Consider the following 9,078-nt stretch of genomic DNA (forward strand, 5'->3'; position numbering starts at 1 on the left):
CTGGATAACAGGCAGGTCAGAGAAGGAGATTCATATTTATCTGAGCCAGGAATTTAGTCGAAAAAGATACGCAGATATGGAGCAGAGGAAAGTGATAGTAAACACACAGCTAGCAGCCAGATTGAGGTGTGAATGCTAAGCTATGTCCACAGAGATGTCTTTTTAGCTGGATCATGGAGGGCTCAGTGGCCCCAGCGGCACTGAGGATCCGGGTCTGCGAGGCTGCTTTCTCAGCAGCTACCCTCCCTTCGGCTCCATCCGGAGTCTCCAGTTTGCGAGACTCGTGAAAACCAAGCCCTACACTGGGCAAACAAATCCAGGCAGCTGTAATTTGCAGTTATGTTTGAAAATGCCTGGCTGAATTTTCAGCCCAGTCTGGATCAGCTCTCATGATGCATTAGGAATTTAGTGATTTCCATAGGTAAATGACTCTACTATATACCCTAAGAAAAATGCACACAAGTAATTCTTGAGCTGCAGCTTAGCCTTTGACATGGATTTTTTCTGTGATCTGAGAAAGATAATTATCTCTGTTTCTGAGTTAACTTGCTTACAAAATTATCCCAACAACTCTGTAAAGGAGAAACCCAATGTTTGCAAGAGTTTTGAAGTACCCTACCTACTTCAGTGCCCTATTTCTTTCTCCTGATGGCTGATTGAAACTCTTACATGTTCTTTCTGTGGCAAGAAGGGGGACTAAGTTCCTTCAACCTCAGGCACAGTTTCTCCAGGTTAAAGCTGGGCCACTGGAACCAGGTGTACAGGAAGCGCAGGCCCAGTGTTTGCACACCACTTGCTCAGCGAGTAAATCGGCACTAGGAAGCTCTGGCCAGCATGTCACTGAATTCATGGACCTTAAAATGAAAGGTGTTGAGAAGAAAAATTATATTCAACTTACAAGAGAATGATCCAGCAATTTTTGAGTTGCAGAGCAGAGGCAGAAGAAATAAAGTATGACATTTTCATTACTTGATAGCTTTTCTTTTCCACAGGCTACAAAAAGAAAAGGCTTCCAGCTTTGGCCTTTGAGAATGTACGGACTAAACGGGTGCCCACTACAGAGGCTCAAAGAGCTGCTATGGATGATGCAGGCTTCAGTTTGCTGCATCAGAGTGTGAAGCTGCTGCAGGGGATGGACCCTGTAAGTCTGGACCTTGAGCATCAACACCCCTGAGCAAAGCCCTGCAGGGCCTGGCACAGAGAGGGTTGCTGGTGGGTCACCCACATCAGGTGCTTGAAGTCAGAACTGGAGTGGTGTGAGATGCCAGTGCCAAGGGCAGGGTACAGGGTACGGGGGTGGGAGGGCAGAGTCAAGGAAGGTGAGTCTTGTGCCCGGTGCATCCAAAGAGCAGGAGGAGAAGGGCCGAGAAGAAATTCCTTGGTGGCTGTGCGCAAAGGCTTCTTGAGCTGTACAGAGCAGGACTTGATATTCCATGAGATTAGAAGTCCTGATGTGAGTGGAAAAGGCAGCTTTGCATTGAGCTGGGCAATGAAAGGGAAGGTGCTAAGACTGTTTCCTTTCTGTATGGGTGACCTGTCTGACTTGTTACCTTTATGCTCCAGTGTACTCAGCAATCCATCCCTTTTCTTCCACTGTCTTCTCTTTATAGACACCTGCTGTCTAGAGGACCGGTGTGCATGCCTGTACTTGTTTGCATGGACAGCCCCTCTGCCTCTAACTGGGAATGAATACTTTGGGAATGAAAACACTGGGTTTTCATGGAGGGACAGTGTTGACAACTCTGTGCACTTCGTGAAGACTAAGTAGGAAACCAAATTATACTGTGCATGTTTCACAAGTTAAACACATGCTAGCTGCAGGGCCCAAGGGGTGAAATTGCTAGGAAACCTGGCACACAAGCTCAAGTGTGTGTATATGAAAAGGGAGGAATAAAGTGGACCTGTTTCATCTGAACTTACATCAGGGGAACATGGCACTCAGCAGAAAGGTATTTCAAGATGATTGACTTGGATAATCCATGACTGCTGTCACAGTACACAGTTTTAAAGGATAAAGAAACCCATTCTTAAAACAGGAAGAAAGAATACAAAGAAAATTAGTTTTGTGTTTTACACAGGCAATAAAAGCACAGTTCCCAGATTCTTGCAGATATGATGCCAGCTTATTTTGACTTAAGTTTCCCAGAGGCAGAAGTTTGCAGGGCTTGAACAATGTGGTGTAGCAGGAAGGAATCATAAACACTTTTGAGGCCTGATGCTGAATAGCCACTAGCTTCTGCTAGCAGCTCCACACGTGGAAGGACTGCAGAAACAGTATGGGCCTGCCTCTCTGGTGGCCCCATCAATACTATTGCTTGAATGCTATAGAAGATTGCTTCTGCCGTTATCTTTCTAATGCTCTGTCCAGTCTATTTTTGAATCTCTCACAGGAAAGAGGTTTCCACTACACTTGGTTTCCACTACACTATTCCAAACCCTGACAGACCTCACTGCTAGAAGTCTGTCCTGCTATTTGTTGAGATATACATCTTCCCTTTAATTGGATCCCGTTATTCCTAGGTGCACTGCTTTTACAATGCACTAACTAATTCTTTCCTCTGTGTTAAAAGTTTTAGACTACTGTCCTCTGTCTCACTGCAAAGCCACACTGACTTGTTTAGCTCCATTCTTCTGAGTCAGCTTTCCCTTGCCTTTGCATTTTTGTGTCTTTTTCTGAGCAAGTCGTTGGTCTGTGTCCTTTAGATAGCAAGGCTTTCCAAGCTGCACGTTAATTCGCTGTGCTTGAAAAGCTGTGATCTATGTGAGCAATATATTTCTTGCCTTAAGAAGCAGCATGTAGCTTGGTTCCGTGATAGAGCATGAGGGAAAGGTATATTTTGCGAAGTACTTCAAGATGCTCAGAAAAGCACCACTGCATGCCATAGCTACCAAGCTGTACAAAGGTACAATTTGAGCTGTGGTTCGATCATGCTGAGAGCATGCACTTGAGAAGCCTGAGATGAGCAGTGGCTTTGTTGCAACTGGCTGTGGTAAATCAATATCCTTTGCAGATTGGCCACTAGTCACCCACACTGACCCAAACACTGCGTGCATCTCGTTATGAAGGGTAAACAGGTTTATTTTCATAAGGACACTTGTATGCAAAAACAAGCTTACTGCCTTGCTGCTTGTTGTGTGGGTTTTGAGCTCTTTTAAGATTTGATGCTGAAGAATAAAAGAAAAAGGGCATGCATCTCTACCAGCTGCCAATCTGGCAGGTGAGGTCTGGGTCTTTGTTTTTAGCAAGTGATATGCTCATATCTGACAAGAATTTGGTCTGATGTCTTTTTTTCTTTCTAACAGGTGAAAACTCCATTTGGCACTAATGGGCCTTGTCTTTGTCAGTACATTACCGGGACCCATATACTAGCGTTAAGATATCATAAAGATACATCTCAGAGTTGATGTTAATGTAAAAGCGTTGCTGGCATAAGACTCATAGCTGGATATGCTGTGGCTTGGATGAATTGAGACTTAAATCCATGCTTATGTGAGACTCCACAAGAATAAAAAGTGCCCCATGCCTCTGACAATAACTAGGTGTGAAGCAACTGTGCAGCGAGTGTGTAATAATAACTTCTCCTTACACAGCACACCTCCTGTCTCTAGACCAAATTCATCCTTATGCATGCTGTGTTGCAAACTGCCGAAGGCATATAATTGTCTGTAAGTCACCAAGACAAGCTGTGTCTCTGCAGTATTACAGCACCTACAGGTAGCAAGAAGGCTTCAGCAGTAAAACAGTCAAGTCCTCCAAACAGGTTCTCTTGCTGCAGGGTACAGCTGCCATCTCAGATCCCAGACTCAGGCTGTAGAGTTGGTGTTTCAGGAAAAGGAGCATCCACCTCTCTACGACTGTTAAGCAACCACTTGGAAACAGAGAGGAAAACCACCCCTAGTTTGTATGGGCTCGGTCATTTCCATGATGAAAACCAGAATTTCCTAGCAGCACCTATTGATAAAGCAGTGCTCATGTTTTCCCCTGTTCTTCAGATAAGCAGATTCTGGGAATGTATGAGAGAAGGTATGCATAATATGCTGCTCAACGGTAACATGTCCTGCCAATTAGACTGTGGAATACAGGAAAGAAACCTTTTCCAAAACACTATCACCATTACCTGGCATACTCAGACACCCAAAGGTTAAAACGGGGAGTGAGGGAGAGGAGGGGCTCAGAAGAATCATCCCTTCTCCAGCGACACAGAAAAAGGTTTAATTCTGCAAACCATTTACTCTGGGGTCTCTGCTAGGTACAAGGAATAGTCACAGCACAGCCCATGGCGTTTGGGTTTGTTCCTTTCCGTCCTTCAAGACGGAGGCCTCATCCAGTCACTGAGATGTAGAAGTCTGGCAAAACTGATCCTTTCCAGGATCCTCTGCTGCAGACACGCTATTTACTGTCAGGCAGGTCCTAAATATGCCCAGACCTGAGGAGTAAAATGGGGTCATATGGCACCTCTCCCAGGGTATTTAAATACTCTTCCCTTTATCTACACAGACACTCTGCATGAATGTGTCATTTTGATGAGTTTAGGAGGAAACATTGAAAACAAGTGTATTTGAGGTTAAAATGTTCCGTTAAGCAAAAACAAAAAAATTAAAAAGAAGAGTGGAAAAGGAATGTTTTAACTTTTGGAATGAAAGCCAAGCAGCAGAGCTTCCTGAGAAAGGGAAATTGTTTCCTGGCAGAGCTAACCATGGCGTAATGCCTGTTCTTAATCTTGGCTGCAAGGGTGAGCAGAAACCTCACTCAGCCCAGCTCACCTCTGCATGGCTTATTGTCCTGCTGCTCTGAGGACCATAAAGGTTACCAATTTCAGCCCTCTCGGCTGCACTGTACCAAGTACCCTTTCCTCCATTCCCTCCACTTCAGTCCTCTTGGGTGACAGGTCACATATCCTTAGTGCAGTTATGCTGAAAGCAAGCTGCCCTGTAGTTTGGGCAAGGGCATCAATCCCCATGGCTTTGGGAAGGATGCAGCAGCTGGGATACTAGACCTGGAAATGTGCTCAGTTGCGATGTCTGGCTGACCACAGCACAAAGGAAGCAATGGCTTCTGACCTTGCCTGTTGAGCGAGGGGATGTGTTTGAACCTCAGGAGGTTTCTGCGGGCTCCCAGTGAGATGGGGAACAGAGGACTGAGAATAATTTTCTCCATGCTGCTCTGCTGCTCACTAGAGGAGTGGGGCAGGACCCAGGGCCTCTTTGTGGTATCCTCACCTGACACAGGAGGGAGCTTTACTGAGAAGAGCAGTGGCCTCATCACTCCCCAAATGTCCCAGATGAGGACATTGTGGTGTAGGGAGAGCACAGGACCTGGGGCTGGGGCCGTGTCCACTAGGTTGCCCAGAAGGGAAGTGGCGAAGTGAGCAGAGAACGGCGCTCAGCCCTGGAAAAGCTTTCCCTCTGCTGAGCCAGTGTAGCAGCAGGCAAAATGAAGATCTAGCAGGAGTTAGTTGCAGAAAAGAGACATAGGAATGGAGATGTCACCAAAAGAAATGAAATCTGTTGGTAGGCACAAAGAAGAGGGGAGCCTTCCCAAAATAAACCTGGTTGCTGCACCTTCGCAGCTTAGGGAACCCATCGCACCATAGGGAGCCACCAAAGTGAGACGCAGTCTTGGATTGCTTCCCCTTGCTGGGCAAGCAAAGTTCAAATGTCTCCATGCTCCCAAGCTCCTACAGAGAGGCTGGGATGAAGAATGCCATGATTGCTGTTGAATATGGGCTGCAGAAAGCCACAAGAACTTTCAGTGGATGCCTTAACTCACAACATCTGCAGCAAGGTTTGGTACAGCTGCAGAAATTAGACAGCTTGGACCAAATCTGTAAACTGTTAGTTTACAAAGATGTAAACTAACAAACCAACACAATAATTTCCAATCCTTTTTGTACTGTGAGTGCAAAGAAGGTTTAGTGGCTGCTTTTTTACAAGTAGCTTAGCTTTCAGCAGTGACAGCTTTACACATTTTTAATATGAACTCCTCATGTTAACAGTCTGTGATATAAGCTTCATGGTTTCAAGTTCTTTTCATCAGTCGTAACATTGGAAAGAAAACTGATTCTCAAATCTATCTTGCATCAAAAAGCTGGATCTTCGCAAAAAACCCCTAAAGATCAGCAGACTCACAAAATAACATGAACTGCAAGAATGGGGTTTTGCTGCCTTTCTCTCCCTCTTTGGGATCTTAAATGGTTACAGTTACTGCTTTCAACATGGCATGTTTCTGGCAGCAGAATTGCTAAGACTATAGGTACTAGCTCCTAAGGAGCAGCAAAACCACACTAACCACTCTAAGAAAGCGATCCTAACCATCTTGCTTCTGTGGGTTTTTCAAAAATAGGGTCTTCCTGCCAGAGACATGATGGAAATCAGCTGGCGAGGTCAGCCCTCTGCCCTTTTTTCCCTAATGCTGGTAATCCTCACGTGTCCCACTAGAGCAAAGAGCTTGCCAGTTGTGCCAGCCGGAAAGCACAGAGCAGCTCTGCCCACCACTGATGAAGCAAATGGGGAAATGACAGAACTTCTTGTTCCTGTTGCACAGGACCATTAAATCTGTTTTTTAAAGCAAAAGACTGTAGCCAGTCTGTGGGTCCTGCTCACGCTGCCTGTGAAAAGCTCTCAGGAAGAAACAGAGCAGAGAATTGGCAGGTGGGAACTCAAGTGTCTGCTCTTGGCTCTATTTTGGTCTAATATCTTCTTACCTTTGGGACATTAGCCACCTTTTTGGAGGGTTGGGGCAGGAAGGGAAGACCAAGTGCACTACTTAAAAAATGTCTTGGGAGTTGAGATGTTTTAAAAATAAGAATAGATGCAACAGTCTACAGATGAGCATAAAACAAAGTAAGGTGGGGAAACAGTGGGAAATAGAGGTAAAAGAACAGAATCAAGAGCCAGAAAGTCTTAGGTTAAATACTTCAGAGAAGCTTCCTGACTGTCAGACCTGCCGTATGTGTCACACGTGTCTCCCAGAAGGAAATGGCAGGTCCGTCCCTTTCTACTCTGAAACACCGCTGCAGCAGACAACAGAAAATACTCGAGGGGTGCAGTCCTCCGTGTGTGGGGAGGAGAGGGGGTGGGGGAGAGTGTCCTCAACATGACAAAATATCTGCTGCAGCCCTCACTTAGTCTTTGCTCCATATGTGGCTTCCTGTGCACAACAGTTAAATTAAGAGCTCAACTACCCTTCCCCTCTGAGACACCACAGGATACTATATAGCGAAAAAGAGTAAAACAAACATTAACAGTTACTGATCCAGGCTCTGTCAAACCTAAAAACCTTTATAAAGCTATCTATTTGTCATGCCACATGTAGTCTATGCTGAGTTGGTTTGATCACTGCTTGGTCCTTCTCCACACCAAAATCTGTTTAGATAGTCTGTTGAGGACATTTCTTGTAATGAACATGCCTGATCTTTACCCTTGCCTGTAGGGCAGGCCAGCACAGATAACAAGGACTGCGATGTTAGCACCTGGGCGTTATCAGAACTGCCCAGCTGAGGTATGTGCTGGAAATCTTCAAAGAAAAATTGTAGTGGTGCCTCAAGCGCACCGTTCCCTGGCTTTGTTGCCTGTCCCCTGCTGTTGGGGCTGCACCGACACAGAAAAAGCTTCTCTGGGAAAGGAATATAAAGTGTTTAGTAAGTTCTGTGTTTAGCTGAGAGAAATACCAAAAGTCCTCTTTCGTCATTTGAGGTTTTGCCAATGTTGTAATCGTGTTTCTATCTCCTAAAAATGAATATATTTTTTCCTCTGCCACTTAAAAAACTGTTTGAAAAGCTAGTGAATCCAGTCTGACATGAGGGAAGCAAGCACCATCGCTGCCATTTCATATGAGTGGGAAAAGACACAAGGGGAGGTGAACTGCCTTGCCCAGGAGGGTGCTACACAGGAGAAGGCTTGGACTTAAACACCAGGGAAGCCTGACTCCTGCTTCTACACCCCTGTCCACCAGCCATGTGCCCACCCAGAGACAAGAACTCTGACTCTCCTGAAGCACAGAACACACAGCACAGTGCCGGAAACCCTCTGGGGATGTGCTAGCCATTTACCTCACTGAAGCAACAGTTCTCGGGTCCTCTTTCCTGAAACCAAATGCTCTATCGATAACAAAAGTGAGACTGCACAATCCATGTGGAACATGGGGACACACCGCTTAGGGTGCAAATCACAGCTGCTGCTGCATGGTTTGGGTAGGAATCAACCCCAAGGAGCCCGTTACTCCTGTACGGTTTGTTCACTTCTCCTTATGTCCCCATTTTTACTGAATTTTTAAAACCTCCTTTCAAAATGATACCTTTTAAAATATAGCTCTCTTTCCCACCTCAGAGGCTAAAAAAGTAAATGGCAGTCCTTCCTCGTTCCCCTTTCACAGATATAATTTCTCCCCATACCATCCCCCTACTTTCCAAATCTGGACTAAAACCCGCAAAATATTCTGAGGTGCATGGCAGGGGCTGGGGTGGGGGGAAAAAGACATTTATCTGAACCTCAGCGAAGAGATATTTTGATTTGCCTTTAGTGAGAAATTGCTTTGCAAGGTGGAGCTAATGCAGATCGAGGAGCCAGTCACAAGCTAGTGGAAATAAAAGTTTTCTTTACCTCCATGTCCTGCAAGAGAGAGGTGTCCTCGGGGCAATCTTTCTTCCCCACCCCTTTCCCTCTTATCTGTGGGAAAACTTCAGCCGAGCCAGAGCAAAATCGTGCTGCGGTGGAGGGTATGTAATATCCAAGCTCCTGCTCAGCTTGAAAACTGACAGAGCCCAGCGAGTGGCCCTGCACTACGAACAAGGAAGAAGGGCGGGTGGGTGAGAGGAAGGGAGGGAGGGGAGAGGAGGGGGAGACAAGGCAATCAGGGTTTAAATTTAGACACAAATCTAAACAGATACTGTCCTTCCTGGAGTGCTGGGCTCATGAGACAACAAGCAGCAAACTCTGCTGCTGTGCCCAAACTTGGGTGCACCATATGTACATTTTGTCCCTTCCTTTCTTTCTCCCCTTCGTATTTTCTATCACCTTATCTTTACTTTTTTCCTTCCCTGCCCCGTTTTGCCTCTATTTCTCTCCATTGCTTGCAGT

At 45.7% G+C, this 9,078-nt stretch overlaps 1 protein-coding gene across 1 annotated transcript in view; it reads right to left on the reverse strand.

Moving 5' to 3' along the window:
• The window catches only part of RCSD1 (RCSD domain containing 1), a 35,384-nt gene extending 26,657 nt beyond the window's left edge, over positions 1-8,727 (reverse strand). Inside the window, exon 1 of the mRNA XM_072851553.1 lies at positions 8,602-8,727. Within this exon, the coding sequence (XP_072707654.1) occupies positions 8,602-8,607 (6 nt within the window). The 5' untranslated portion in view covers positions 8,608-8,727. The remainder of the gene's footprint in view (positions 1-8,601) is intronic.
• Between the last annotated feature and the right edge of the window lie 351 nt (positions 8,728-9,078).

Source organism: Ciconia boyciana, chromosome 1, assembly GCF_034638445.1.
Source record: "Ciconia boyciana chromosome 1, ASM3463844v1, whole genome shotgun sequence".
Classification (NCBI taxonomy): Eukaryota; Metazoa; Chordata; class Aves; order Ciconiiformes; family Ciconiidae; genus Ciconia; species Ciconia boyciana.